This window comes from Engraulis encrasicolus, chromosome 10 (assembly GCF_034702125.1).
Source record: "Engraulis encrasicolus isolate BLACKSEA-1 chromosome 10, IST_EnEncr_1.0, whole genome shotgun sequence".
In the NCBI taxonomy this organism is placed as follows: domain Eukaryota; kingdom Metazoa; phylum Chordata; class Actinopteri; order Clupeiformes; family Engraulidae; genus Engraulis; species Engraulis encrasicolus.
Window position 1 is genome coordinate 4,107,367 of NC_085866.1, and position 15,235 is coordinate 4,122,601.

At 42.7% G+C, this 15,235-nt stretch overlaps 1 protein-coding gene across 1 annotated transcript; it reads left to right on the top strand.

Annotated features, from left to right (window-relative positions):
* Window positions 1-12: 12 nt before the first annotated feature.
* Window positions 13-12,907, top strand: zbtb48 (zinc finger and BTB domain containing 48). Its single transcript, XM_063209537.1, has 11 exons — window positions 13-141; window positions 1,043-1,998; window positions 3,212-3,588; window positions 3,908-4,019; window positions 5,507-5,599; window positions 6,494-6,580; window positions 7,974-8,128; window positions 8,702-8,838; window positions 9,961-10,125; window positions 11,532-11,620; window positions 12,422-12,907. The coding sequence occupies exons 2-11, from the start codon at window positions 1,252-1,254 to the stop codon at window positions 12,905-12,907; spliced, it is 2,448 nt and encodes an 815-aa protein (XP_063065607.1). The 5' UTR covers window positions 13-141; window positions 1,043-1,251.
* Window positions 12,908-15,235: the final 2,328 nt, after the last annotated feature.

Here is a 15,235-nt window from a genome sequence, read left to right on the forward strand (position 1 = left end):
CGGAAAGTGCAACCCTCCAGTGTCGTTGTAAAATGTAACATTACTTCTTTTCTTTATTCAATTATCCTCGAGTTTGCGTGCATAAATTGCATTTTTCCAGTTTGCGTATGACTCCAACATCTTTTGGAGTTAGTTCCTCTGGTAAGTTGTATATCTCATTTTATCAGGGGAGGTAAAGCCTAAGGGACTGTCACACAAATTGTGAATGCTAGATAAACGTCGACGGTAGAGGAGGGGAGAAAGTCCTATTTTCACTTAAAGTGTAGTCTATGACTGTCATTCATAGATGCATTCAAATAAACCACAATTACTTGGTCATGCCTGTAAAGTAGCTCAAAATACTGATGTATAACATGAGCATATTAGCAGCTAGGGCGTCTACAGCAATCAGGGAGCTGTAACTTTCATTGTGCATGCTTGTTCACAGACGTACAGGAGCAACACAGAGTACTGGGTTGTTCTGTCTCGCTGTGTGTCATTGACAGGTGGTGCAGAATAGATGCAGATGCCACATACAGGCGGGCCAAAACTGTACTGACAAATGCATCTGACTGTTATAGTCACCTAAGTGATTTCCTGAATTATCCACATGGAGGAAGTGTTCCTATTATAATCATCTTTATTGATTAGTTAGTCAGGTCCCTCACTGGCATATTTTCCCCTGATAACAGAAGACCACCAGATGCAATGGAAACCACTAGATGTCCTTGGAAAAAAAAAAAAACTTTGAATGCTTTGTGAACTGGTTCTGGTTTGGAATGAAAAAAAAAAGCCTCAAACATGCATCAAGGTGGTGGTTAATTGTGCCAAAAGCTGCAGTAGGCCTATATTTTGGTACTTATTGAGGTTCAATACACAGGACCTCATGCACATTACCATTTGTATGATATCTAGTGCGTATTGTGTTTTGTACTGTGTACTTTGGATCTATCTATGCTGTTTAACGCCTTAATTCCCTCCCGGATCAATAAGTGTTACTCTACTCTACTCTACTCTACTCTACTCTTCTCTAAGCTTTAGTATCTTTTCCTATCTCTATCAGGTAAAGCAACACCACTTTTGTGACACTGACTACACCCAACAGAAGAAGGGCCAGCGGCACAGTGCTCAGGGGCACCGACCAGTGAGGGGGCACCACAAGACACAAACTTGTCAAATATTCTTTACAAAAGGGGCCACCAGTGTGGTATATTGCCCGGGGGTCACCACCAGGGCACCACATTGGCTTCAATACGAACCTGACCAGCAGCCATGTGGCCCCAGGCCTGTGCCGGCCACGCACAGCGTCTCGTCTCCATGCTGCGACAACAGAGGGAGCAGGGCCAGTTCTGTGACGTCGTGCTCAGTGTCAGCACAGGAGAGGAGTACCTGGCCCATCGCAACGTCCTCGCATGTTTTAGCCAACTGATCCAAGACACAGCTACTACAACCTCATCCACGAGCAGCACAACATCTCCGAGCATGAAGGTCGACCTGCCTCAGGAATGCCCCTCAGATGGCCTGGAGCTCCTTCTAGACTTCTTCTACAGTGGAGAACTGAAGAAGCTGGAGAGCGTCAGCTGGAAACGGGTGCACGACGCCGCGAGTGCTCTGTGGGTGTCGAACGCGCTCGTCCCTCCAGAGCCCCCCTCCTCACCACCAAGGACCTCTGTGACCTCTGAAACAGAGATGGCTGATTTGACAATCGTTGAAGGCAATCATGACAGCAACAACGAGTCAGCCATCGACAATAAACTAGACGGACTAGATAAAGTAGAGCCTGTCTTCGTTCCACAGAGGAGTAGAGGTCGACAGAAAGCCGCTAGACATGAGAACTCTAATAGTAGCGCCGCAGAGAGTCCAGCTAGCGTCACAGTGACTACCACTAGATCTGGACGCAGAGTGAAGGAGCCGAGGTGGCTGGTGGGACAGAACGAAGCAGCAGTGAGTTCCCCAACCGGCCTGTCAAGACAAAGACAAAGTACGCCAGCTTCTAAAGAAGAGGCCGATGGGAAAACAGTAAGTGCTGCAGCTGAGTCTGGGGACAAATCCTAGGATGGGTACACTACTTACACCAAGTAAAAAAGGCAGAGAACATGGGTATATGAAATCAATGTATGTTCACTGTTTTATTCATTGATGGGGAAACCTGGATTCATGTTCCAAATAGCCTGGCTTCACGTTTCCAATTGAGTGAAAGTGAAGTGAAACCCCACCTGAGTAACTCCAACTCCCATTTGTCATTGTCACACAGCATTCCACAGCACACAAGGGCACACTGCACACAATGAAATTGCATGAAATTGCACCTGTGCACAGGGGCAGCCCCCAATGGCACCACAAGGGAGCAGTGCAGCAGGACAGTACCATGCGCAGGCTACCTCAGTCAGGGAGGAGGATGGAGGAGAGCATTGGTTAATTACTCTCCCCACCAACCAGGCGGGTCGGGAGTCGAACCACCAACCTTTGTGCTGCAAGTCTGAAGCCCTAACTGCTTACCCATGACTGCCCTGATTATTCCAAATTAGGGCATTTGGACACGTGAAACCAGGCTGAGTCGTGTTTGTCCATTACTTGTTTTATTGTAAGTGTATGTGCATACCAGTCTATATCCCTGAACCCGACCAGTACCTGGTCACAAATAATGACGTACCTTTCTAAGCTGGGTGCATTGGACTATTGTTTTTCATTCAGTTCACACCAGAGTTTTATAAAGTAGAAGTACTCTTACAGTGGTAATTACAATACTAGTGGTATGATATTACATGTTTTCAACTTTGTAATATCATAATACTAGTGATGTAATTAATTACATTTGTAAGAGTGCTTCCACTTCTACTTTATAGAACTCTGGTTCACGACTACATATATGTAGAGTAGAATAGAATATAATTTATTGATCCCGAGGGAAATTAAGGTGTCAAGTAGCATACAGACATAAATACAGAAGAAGACACAAGGACATTACACACAACATTGCACACAGGCTGCGATTTGTAGGGGGGGATGGGGGGGATTGTCCCCTCTTCTGGTTTTGATATTGTCACTTTTTCTACATGATTTTAATCATAGTTCAATGTAACTCCATTTGATATTGTTTGAAATCTGAAACACATCCCCCCTTCTGGTTTGCTGACAAATCGCACCCTGATTGCACCTATATTCACATGTATACAGCGGCTTATTTGTGCATTGTATAACATTTTGCATTCTGGCTTCTCTTCATGAACAGGGGAAAAAGCAAACTCTGGATGGAAATGATGAAAACGCTCAGACGAGTCCAGCTGGAAAAGACACTGATCTGCAAGAGGATGACACACTCGACAACGACGATGTCAATGATGCCAACGATGACGATGACAACGATGATGACAATGATTTTGTGGACGCTCTGAGTGAGAATTTGGATGAAGAGTACACCCCTAGTAGCTCTCACTCGGCCGCGTCGACATCAGCAGGCCAGAGAAGCAAGCGCAGGTGCCAAGCGAAGCCAGTTGGCAGTAAAGAGAGAGGAGACGATGCCACCAAGGAGGGCAGGAAGGGCTCTGTGCAGTGCCCCACGTGTCACAAGACCTTCCTCAGTAAATACTACCTGAAGGTTCACAACAGGTGTGTGCTCTTAAGAAAATGAGGACTCCACAGGCTCTTCTATTAGATGATTTACCTCTTAACTTCACCTGATTTACTCCTGAACCAGCTTCTTAGTATAGGCTCCAGTTGCCTACAACTTAAGTCCAGTTGTCTACGGCTGACTGTGTGCTTGTCAAATCCCTGCAAATCTGCCCGTCATGAGTCTGTCACTTTCAAATCATAACTTAGCAACAATAACTCTGCTCCTATTACATAAATCATATAGCAACTACTGTATATCTGTGAAATTATATTTATCATGTCAAATGAATCATAACACTGTGCTATTTGTTTGCAGGAGGCATACGGGAGAGAAGCCATTTAAATGTGAGAAGTGTGAAAAATGCTACTACAGGAAGGAGAACCTACTGGAACACCAGAGACGGAACTGTCAGAGCAGAACCGAAATGGTATAAACATCATTTATCTCTCACATTTGAGATTTTCCTTTAGAAGACGGAAGTTATGCCGAAACATGTCCGGTAAAAGATAAAACTTTGACATGTCTGAAGTAAAAGACAATCTCAAGTGTGATTTAAAAAGTCAGACATAATGAACGTCATACTCATAATACATCATTTATCTCTCTTACCTCCATTCCAAAACCACTCTACTGTATAAGATAAGCATGAAGTTCACTTTTTTCATTGGTATGATTCTTTTTAGTTGATTTATTATCCACCAACTTAAGGTGATTAATTACTGTATTAGTGTAAGTACTTATGACATATTTCTGAGAGTTCACAGAAGGTTGTTTCAAGAATTACAGTAGTATGAATGTCAGGGATGTTTCTGTAGGCACAGCTCTGTGATGTTTTGAGATGTTTTATAATGTTAGTATTCGTATCTACTGTATATGTTTGTTATATTTTCATACTAGTAGTTAGTTATTTTCTTCCGAAATTCAGATAAGATACGGTATATTGATGAGAAATGTCAACTACATGTACGTACATTTATTGTTTTTACACCAAGGCACAGCTTGGTTCAGATTGATTGAATTGGGTGCAGATGTTTTTGTCCCCCTAATCATTTCACAAAGCAGCAGGTAGATAAGCTCGACAAATCTGTCCATTTCCTCTTAGATCAATTTTGTTTTGGTCTGGGCAAACAGTTTTAAAATGTCCAGATGGCTCGCTTGCCTACTCCGCTCTGACATCTGTTGTATGGATTGCTCAGCCTGTACCTGCGTGATTGGGTCTGCACATGCATGCATGGTCAATGACGACACTTTTTGGATCGTAGAAACTTTCCACAAGTGCAGTAATGAAATTTGCATCATGCAGACTATCCTTCCATGCAAACCCTTTGCTGACCATTCCTGCAGAAGTATAACAAGACCTCACTTCTGATCTGTCAATATGTTACATTTTACCACAGCAATCAACTCCTGTCCAGGGACTAGAGATGTAAATTTGCCTGAGTCCTATAATCGTACTCTATATATTATAAGTTGCGCATCGTCTTTCTCAAACAAAACAAATAACAAAACAAAGAGACGTCGCTCCATTGTTCAAGAAACAAGTCTGTTGGTTGGGTTTAACATGTGCAGTGTTGTTGTTTAGTTGTAAGAGGCCAAAGAACTTGTATTTACACATAGTTTTGTGCTTCTGGGTCAAAGACGTCCAAAAAGGAATTGCCATTCAGTGTAATGGATACCTTCTGCTGACTATAACGGTAAAACAAAAACATGATTTTTAAATTGTTTCAAGTGAATGGATGACAGCCGAGGCTTTCATGAATTCACTGGAAAAAAATAAAATAAAAAGAGTCATGTTTCTTACAGTTACAGTCAGCAGAAGGCATCCGTTACACTGAATGACAATTCCTTTTTGGACGTCTTTGACCCTTCTCTTCTTTTCTGCCTGTGCGGTCGCCTCCGGCTCCTGTGCTGTAGGTATTCTCCTGCTCTAGGTGCTCCAAGACGTTCCCTCGTCGGCAGGAGCTTCGTATTCACATGGTGTCACACACTGGAGAGATGCCAAATAAGGTACACAGACAACACATCTCAACTCAGCAAAAAAACATTAAGAAAACATGCATGTGTACCAGGGCTTGACACTGGCACCTGCCAACCGGCCAAATGCTGGTAAATATTGGCTGTGGCTAGTAATAATGTCAGTGTCACCAGCCAATTTGTCTGGCAGCTTATTCTTATTCATGGTAGTACATTCTGTCGTTTGCCCTTCTGTATCAATTTTGTTTTTAAGTTCAAGAAAAAGCTCAGTTTCTTTTTGCTTGATATACTTCCATGTAACAAGCAACATTCTTCCTGCTTTAGCACCTCATCTTCTGATGTTAGGCATACACTATCGTGATAAAAAACCCGATATAAAATCTGTGGCTAGTGGATTACCTGAATGGTTAGTGACTCTGGAAAACCACTAGCCACAGTGGCCGGTGGATGAAAAAGTTAATGTCAAGCCCTGATGTGTACATAGTACATGCACATACAAATGTAGTGCATAGTACACATAATGCATATACAGTACTTACACACAAGCTCGTTCTGTTCTCCTTCTTGTGTTGTCATGGTTTATGGTCGTGGAGACAAGGGAGTCTGTCTGCACTATGGCCATTCCACAACCCTTGGAGAAAAAAACACATGTTCACTTGCATTCATTCTGGAAAGTTTTTTTCAAATGGACAAGGTGGTCAAACCATTATTTCCATGGCCATAAACCTTAGCATCACTGGAAAGAGTACTGGTTTAAAGCTTCAGTTTGCATCGTTAAGCCTTGTTGGTTCAGTAAACGTTTAAAAGGATGTTTTGCACCATCTTGCATATACGGCATGTGGCAAATGTGTGTGCAGTATACATGTGGAAATCATTATTTATGACTTCTCATGTTTCCATACGCTGTATTTGTGTCTCTGTCTCTAGTGCACCTCGTGCCCTGAACAGTTTATGCAAAAGAAGGACCTGAGGATCCATATGATTAAAGTCCACGGGGCTCCCAAACCACACGCGGTGAGTTGACCCTCATCCCAGAGCAGGCTGCACTTCCTGTATATGGTTCTCTACAAGAAAACATACAGTGCATCAGTTAAACTGTTAAAATCAATACCTTAAAGGGACACTGTGTAAGATTTTTAGTTGTTTATTTCCAGAATTCATGCTGCCCGTTCACTAATGTTACCTTTTTCATGAATATTTACCACCACCATCAAATTCTAAGTATTCATTATGACTGGAAAAATTGCACTTTTCATACATGAAAAGGGGGATCTTCCCCATGGTCCGCCATTTTGAATTTCCAAAAATAGCCATTTTTAGCTGCAAAAATGACTGTACTTGGACCATACTAGAAAAATATTTGTTTATTACTCAGTAAACTTTCATGTAAAGATCAGATTGGGCAATAGGCAGCCTAGTTTCAATGAGCAGCATAGCTGCAGTACCTTTTTTGGCCATTTCCTGCACAGTGTCCCTTTAAATCATATTACAAATTGATTACAATTCTTCTGCAAGTAAATGACTGTTCAGACTTCCTACCATCTATGTGTGAATTCATGCCGTTCAAATATTCTGAGAACATACTTTTTAAACCTATATAAAATGTGTTTTGCAATACAATGCAATGCTGTGCCCAATACAATTTTTTTTTCCAAACTAGATGTACGTCATTTTGCAACTGAGCTCTTCAATTTTGGCGTGTGAAACCCAGCACATTTCTCAGTATAAATTGTGGGCAGCCGTGGCCTAGTGGTTAGAGAGTTGGTCTTCCAATCTAGGGGTTGCAGGTTCGAATCCCCCCTGACTTCTCCCTACATCTCCATCCATGGCTGAAGTGCCCTTGAGCAAGGCACCTAACCCCACATTGCTCCAGGGACTGTAACCAATACCCTGAAAAATAATAACTGTAAGTCGCTTTGAATAAATGAAAGCGTCAGCTAAGTGCAATGTAATGTAATGTAATATAAAAGGAGGCTTTGTTTTCCCGGGTGTAATCATGCATATCTGTATGACTTCTGTATGGCGTCTACATTGGTCATTAGTGAAAGTGAAAGCCCATTGGGAAACTCCAACTCCCATTGCCATTGTGACACAGCACTCCACACAGCACACAAGTGAACACTGCACACTGCACACAACGAAATTGCATTTATGCCTCACCCGTGCAAGGGGGCAGCCCTCAGTAGCGCCCCATGGGGAGCAGTGCGGTGGGACGGTACCATGCTCAGGGTACCTCAGTCATGGAGGAGGATGGGGGAGAGCACTGGTTGATTACTCCCCCCACCAACCTGGCGGGTCGGGAGTCGAACCGGCAACCTCTGGGATGCAAGTCTGACGCCCTAACCGCTCACCCATGACTGCCCTAAAGACTGCCCTTAACTAGTAGACTTGTGCTCCATCTCTCTAGTGTTCAATGTGCACCAAGTGCTTCTTCTCACGCACGGAGCTGAAGCTCCACGAGGCCTCCAAGCACAGGGGAGAGAAGCTGTTCGTGTGTGAGGAGTGTGGTCACCGCGCCTCCAGTAGAAATGGCCTACAGATGCACATCAAGGCAATACACAGGTGAGTTTAGCAGTGCAGTTGAACAGAGTGGAATAGTAGAGTACAGGACAGTAGAGCGCTACTTAATTAATTAATTAATTAATCAGGAAATTAGGAAATCAGGAAATTAAAGGGTGAGTGAGTGAGTGAGTGAGTGAGTGAGTGAGTGAGTGAGTGAGTGAGTGAGTGAGTGAGTGAGTGAGTGAGTGAGTGAGTGAGTGAGTGAGTGAGTGAGTGAGTGAGTGAGTGAGTGAGTGAGTGAGTGAGTGAGTGAGTGAGTGAGTTGGTTGTGTGCACTTTGGGTCCCAGTATCTTCTATTGACATGCAAAGCAAGCAGCAATTTTCAGCATGTTTATGAAAGTAAGGAAGCCCTGCAAATTACCTCTCCCTAAACCTCCATGCATGGCTGAAGTGCCCTTGAGCAAGGCACCTAACCACACATTGCTCCAGAGACTGTAACCAATAGCCTGTAGTAATATCTGTAAGTGGCTTTGGATAAAAAAAGCGTCAGCTAAGTGTAATGTAGTAATAATAATAATGCAAGTACATCAGAAAGTAAGTGTTTGTTTTTGTGTATGTTTGTCTGTCATTAGGAATGAGCGGCCCTTCGTGTGTGAGTTCTGCAACCACGCCTTCACCCAGAAGGCCAACCTCAACATGCACCTGCGCACACACACAGGGGAGAAACCCTTCCAGTGTCACCTGTGTGGAAAAACCTTCCGCACACAAGGTAGCAACACGTATAAAAACGCACACACAAAGTAGCACCTGAACACATGCACACAAAGTAGCTCGTTTACTCAGACCGAGAACCTGATTGCACAGATAGTGCATTCAGGCCGACTGAGAACCGTAACCGGTGCCCGTTCCCGCACCTAATCGCGAACCGGCCGTCGTGTTCACGCCACAGATTTTAGAGTTCGCAAACCGGAAAGTTGGTTCGCAATGCGAACCGCAAAATACTAGGTTTTTCTCCGTGAACCGTGAAGACAGCGTGCCCGTCAACAGGTTAATCCGGGTAACGCGGTCAGGTGCGGGAAAAGTTCAGAGCCGGGTATGAACACGGGCGGTTCGCAGATAAGCACTTTAGTGCTGAACGTAACTGATGCGGGCACCGGCTCCAGCTCCGTTCTGGTCGGCCTGAAAGCCCTAACTGTGGCGAAGCGGTGTTCGCTCTGAATAAAAGAGCAAAAGTGTGTGGTGCTGCCCTGAAGAAGGCACTCATGCCGCTACGCGTGGGCCTTGTTTTTAATATGTCCATGTAGGACTTGTTAAAATAATAAAGACATTTAAAATTGGAGTGCCTTAGTCAGATAATTTATTCTCATTCCCAACCAAGTGTGTGGTAAACTTCTTTATTTTGAAGTGTTGAACACTTCTGCGTTTCCAGCACCTAGAAGCTGTACATGGATCTTTGAATTGTTATATGGGGAATAGAGCTTTTAGCTGCTCTGCTCCCATCCCGGACTGGAGTGAAACAAATCCCATCCCCTGACATCCTGAAAAGAATGTTTCACAATCCTGTTCACTCCCACTAAAACCCCATCTGTTTCGTCAGATAGGCTTTTTTAATGAAAAAACTCTGTTTTAGCATTTTATTTCATATTTTATTTTGTATTCCCACTCCCATTTATTTTTGTGTAAAATTCTGTTCATGTGTCTTGTCTTTAAAATTTTTGACTCCCATCCCGCGGGAATCCTGTACAGTGCCCTTGAGTGTTTTGAAAGGCGCTTTTAAATAAAATGCATTATTATTATTATTATTATTACTATTATTATTATTATTATTATTATTTAAATATTTGTCAATATTTTCTGGTCAAGCTTCTGTGTTCCGTGTCCTTGTGTGCAGCCAGTCTGGACAAGCACAATCGCACCCACACGGGGGAGCGTCCGTACGCCTGTGAGTTCTGCCAGCAGCGCTTCACCGAGAAGGGCCCCCTCCTGCGACACATCGCCAGCAAACACCAGGAGGGACGACCCCACTACTGCCAGATCTGCAGCAAGACCTTTAAAGGTGAGCCAGACCACCATGCATGAAAAGGGGGATCTTCTCCATTGTCCGCCGTTTTGAAATAGACAATTCACCTGCAAAACTTAAAGGGACACTGTGCAGGAAATGGTCAAAAAAGGTACTGCAACTATGCTGCTTATTGAAATTGGGCTGTCTACTGGCAAATTTGATCTTTACTTGAAAGTTTACTAAGTATTAAACAAATATTTTCTAGTACAGTCATTTTTGCAGCTAAAAATGGCTATTTTTGGAAATTCAAAATGGCGGACCATGGAGAAGATCCCCCTTTTCATGTATGAAAAGTGCAATTTTCCCAGTCATAATGCATACTTAGAATTTGATGTTGGTGGTAAGTATTCATGAAAAAGGTAACATTAGTGAATGGGCAGCATGAATTCTGGAAATAAACAACTGAAAATCTCACACAGTGTCCCTTTAACTATACTTTGGTCATACTAGTAAATATGAGTTCATTATTTAGTAAATGTTGATGAAAAGATTAAATGGCAGTAGACAGCACGGTTTCAATGAGCAGCAAGACCTTTAAAGGTGAGCCAGACCAGAGGCGATTCTAGGGTAATGTGGGGCCCCAAGCAGACATTCAAAGGAATGAACATTTGAAATAAAATTTCCACTATCGTGCAGTAGTAAAGTGTGAGCTGTTATTCACTATATAGGGGCTTGGGGGCCCCAAGCGGCTGCCTGCCTTGCCTGGTGACAAGATGCGCCTCTGAGCGAGACCATGCATGAAAAGGGGGATCTTCTCCATTGTCCGCCGTTTTGAAAATAGACAATTCACCTGCAAAACTTACTATATACTTTGGTCATACTAGTAAATACGAGTTCATTATTTAGTAAATGTTGATGAAAAGTTGAAATTGAAATGAAGCACAGTTTCAATGAGCAGCATAGTTGCAATACATACTCTGCCCACCATCCTACACAGTGCACCTTTAAAATGCCTGTTAAAGGGACACTGTGTGAGATTTTTAGTTGTTTATTTCCAGAATTCATGCTGCCCATTCACTAATGTTACCTTTTTCATGAATATTTACCACCAGCATCAAATTCTAAGTTTTCATAATGACTGGAAAAATTGCACTTTTCACACATGAAAAGGGGGATCTTCTCCATGGTCCGCCATTTTGAATTTCCAAAAATAGCCTTTTTTAGCTGCAAAAATGACTGTACTTGGACCATACTAGAAAATATTTGTTTAATACTTAGTAAACTTTCATATAAAGATCAAATTTGGCAATAGGCAGTTTCAATGAGCAGCATAGTTGCAATACCTACTCTGCCCACCATCCTACACAGTGCACCTTTAAAATGCCTGTAAAGACGTCTGTAATCTTAAGTAGGCTACTGTAACTCACTTGACTATGAGTTTCATCCATCTCCTCCTCCAGCTGTGGAACAGCTCCGTGTCCACGTGCGGCGCCACAAGGGGATGAGGAAGTTCGAGTGTAGCGAATGTGGCTACAAGTTCACCAGACAGGTGAGAATACTCATCACAGATTATTACACATTAAATCACATATTATTTTTCATATATTATATTTGTATTTCTTCGGTACATTAACCCATTGATGACTTGCAAAAAAGGGTGCTGATGAATGCCTGAGCCCTTTTTAAGAAAAGCTGCCCTCAGCCTATTAAAACCTAAATATATCAGCTTCTGAAGCACATAAAAATATGCACTAAAGTTGCATTTAAACGCTAAGACCCTCATCTTTCATTCATTAGAATGTGTTCATTCATCTCAAACAAACAGAGATTTTTTATACAGTTGTCTCAAATCTCATGACCGTGAATGTTGCGTAATGCAACTCCAGGCGCTAGGGCCAATGTTGCGCAACGCAACATCAGGCACCAATGGGTTAATGTAGTACTGTATGTATTTATGTTTATGGGATTAACTAGGTTCTATACTACTGTCCGCCTTGCAGGTAATAGTGGAATGCTAAGTTCACTTCACGATTGACCATTTTTACATGTCGGTATGCGTGGTATACAGGTGTTTGTCGTTATTTTAGGCCTTTTTCTGAAATAACCATGAATCTGAGATTTAGCCCACTTATATGAAGTCAAGGCCAAAGCCTTTTGTGCTGATGGGATCATCAGACTTATTGTTTGTTTGGAAAAACACATTCTAACAACATTCAACATAAAACGCATTATAACAACATTCTATGACATTACAATGCCTTTTAACCAATGTATATACAGGTCGGTGGCCTTAACAGATTTTGTTAACAAGCAGTTTAAAATTTTACCTGTCTGGTTCCATCCTCTTCAGGCTCACCTGCGGCGCCATGCTCAGATCCACAACCGTGTGGAGAACTACAACCCTCGCCAACGGCGGCTCCGAAACCTCATCGTCGACGGCAATGCAGACAAGGGAGCCAGCTCGTCATCATCAAGCCCTCCACCTCCTCCAGCCAATCAGGAAGCTGCTGCCATGGAGACGCAGAGCGATGTCATCCGTGTCATGATCCAATCAGGGCCGATCATTGTTGGGGAGGTGGGGCCGGGTCAAAGCGAGGGTGAGCCCGGTAGTGGGGAGGGCCAGACTGCTGTGTTCCCTGTAGCCTCAGCATCCGGCTCCGGTACAGATGCGGTCCAGACCACATTCACAGTGTTGCCCACGCCAGGCGAACCACCACCAGCCACCAGCAATGGGGACACTACAGAGTTCAGCGTGGTGACTGTGCTGGATCCCATTCCCAACATACTAGTGACGACGGATGCGTTTACTATACACAAGCCCGAATCAGAAGACTAGACCAGAGGGCCTGTACTAAGAAGCTGGTTCAGGAGGAAACCAGTTTAAATTAAGAGGTAAATCATCTAGAAGAGCCAGGAGTCCTCATTTTCCTAAGAAAATGAGAACTCCAGGCTCTTGTATTAAATGATTTATTTCATAACTAAACCTGGTTTACTCCTGAGCCAGCTTCTTAGGGCCTTTCCCATTACTAATCTCTACCCCTACCCCTACGCCTTCCCCATGCCCCTGGTGCTTTCCAACGAAGCTGTAAGGTGTAGGGCTTGAAATGCAACCGCTACGAATTGGGATACCCCTTCAACAATCATGGAATGACACTCAGCTGTCACTAATTCCATGCATTAGGTTGACGTTAATGGCGATTCACGGAGAAAAGGGCCATCACACATTAGGACAATGTTAAACTTAGTACAATGGAATGATTATTACCACTTAAAAACCTTCAATTGTGGCGAAAATACTTAAACTTGTGTGCTGTTGAGGGTGCTGCGGCTTGCCACCAATTTTTAAATGAATTCGCAATCCATCCAGGGAAACCTGTCGTAGCCCTCTGTCGTGGAGTCTGGTGTTGGAAAATCTCTGCGTGGAGGGGTGGAAAGCCCTTCGCCGTACCCCTACCCATCTGTCTGAGCGTGAATCGGGATGCCACTACCCCTACACGTGGACGCGCAAAACGGAGGCAAAGGGGAAAGGCGTGGGGCTAAGGGGTGTAATGGGATTCACCGTTTGTGTACCCCTCAGGAATCACTAGACATGTGCAAAACTCACAATTAAGGACACAACACAAGAGCCTTATGGATGTGGAGTGGAGGCAAGAAAATAGGAAATGTAAAACGTCGCTTTGACGTAAGGACTTTCTCATCAAGGCCAGAGACATCTCTTTCAAATCTATCTTTCAAATTATCGGCCACGGTGCATTGTTGTTTTTCAAGATGATTTTGGCATGATGTGTTGTTCAGTGCATCACAGGACATCACAACCGATGCGTCCTTTTTTCCCAAAAAAGATTTTGGCAAAAATGCTCTTTTTTTTTCAAGTAATGATTGACATGAAACGCCAAAACAGGCTTTTAGAGAACAAACCAGTACATGAAAGTAGCTACTAATAGGGCCCATTACTGACTTTGTCCAAGTCTTTATTCACATTCATGCTAATTAAAAATACATGCATTTCCAGTATTTCCAACAGGGCAAATGATTTTGTAATTGTATGATATAATTAGTGACAGTTTGTGATTACATTCTACACACCCACACTTACTTCTACACACAGAATAATCCTCAGAAGAAAAAAACCTTCCGGTTGTTAATACTTTTAACAATTTAATGGTTAAAGGCTGGGGAGACCTTATTTTGACAGATCCACAACTGTCTGATGGAGGAGGATATGGTTTGATATGTTTCTGCAACACACAGAAATCCTTTCATCCACAACAGAAAGTATTTTCCCCCCACGTCACTTTAGGGTCTACATTGAAATCAGATGTTACTTTTGTTACCGTTTTCACTCACCAGTATGTGAAAACTACTCATTTCACATCATGTAATAAAATAACGAATTTCACCTGTAAAAAATGATTTCATGCAGATTCAATTGATTCTGGTTAAATATTTGATGTACAGCACACTAGTGTCCTCCACATGATTCCATATGGGTACATAGTTGCCCTTTTATTTCCAAGCCATTGTGCCTTTAAACAGGCACTGTGATATTGTTGAACATACAGTATGGGCAATGATTTGGTATGGTGACAAGTGAATTTCACTAATAGCATAGTTGAAAAAATGTCCCTTTAAATTATGATGTTAAATTATGATGTTAGGGTAGTTTGAAACATTTGTTTGAAAGCAGGCCTCCGTATTCATCTTTCCTTTTTCACACAAATGCCTTTGTATTTACACCGTTCATTATGTTCATGTAAGTGTATATAGTGTAAATAAAACATTACAAGTGAAATCAACTGCCTAACTGGATGGGTTTTGTGAGAATATGAATTAAGCTATTACGTTAATGTGTTTCTATCCGAGTAAGAATTCTTCTTTCTATACATTTTATTTATTACCTTTATGAAGTGAAAAGAAATCCCGCACACTGTCCGTTCCACCAACAAACTTTAATACAACGTTTCGGTCATCCGACCTTCTTCAGGTAAAGTTTACTTTACCTGAAGAAGGTCGGATGACCGAAACGTTGTATTAAAGTTTGTTGGTGGAACGGACAGTGTGCGGGATTTCTTTTCACTTCATTGACAACCCGGCTGGGATAACATCCTACGCACCTGCCCAACTACAGAGGTGTGCAAAAGCGTCTATTGAACTGATTTATTAC

Excerpts from the sequence above, each read along its gene's own strand:
- zbtb48 (XM_063209537.1), top strand. The coding sequence starts at position 1,252 with ATGTGGCCCCAGGCCTGTGCCGGCCACGCACAGCGTCTCGTCTCCATG. Across the intron at positions 3,589-3,907 it reads TACCTGAAGGTTCACAACAG|GAGGCATACGGGAGAGAAGC; the intron begins GTGTGTGCTCTT and ends ATTTGTTTGCAG. Across the intron at positions 5,600-6,493 it reads CTGGAGAGATGCCAAATAAG|TGCACCTCGTGCCCTGAACA; the intron begins GTACACAGACAA and ends CTCTGTCTCTAG.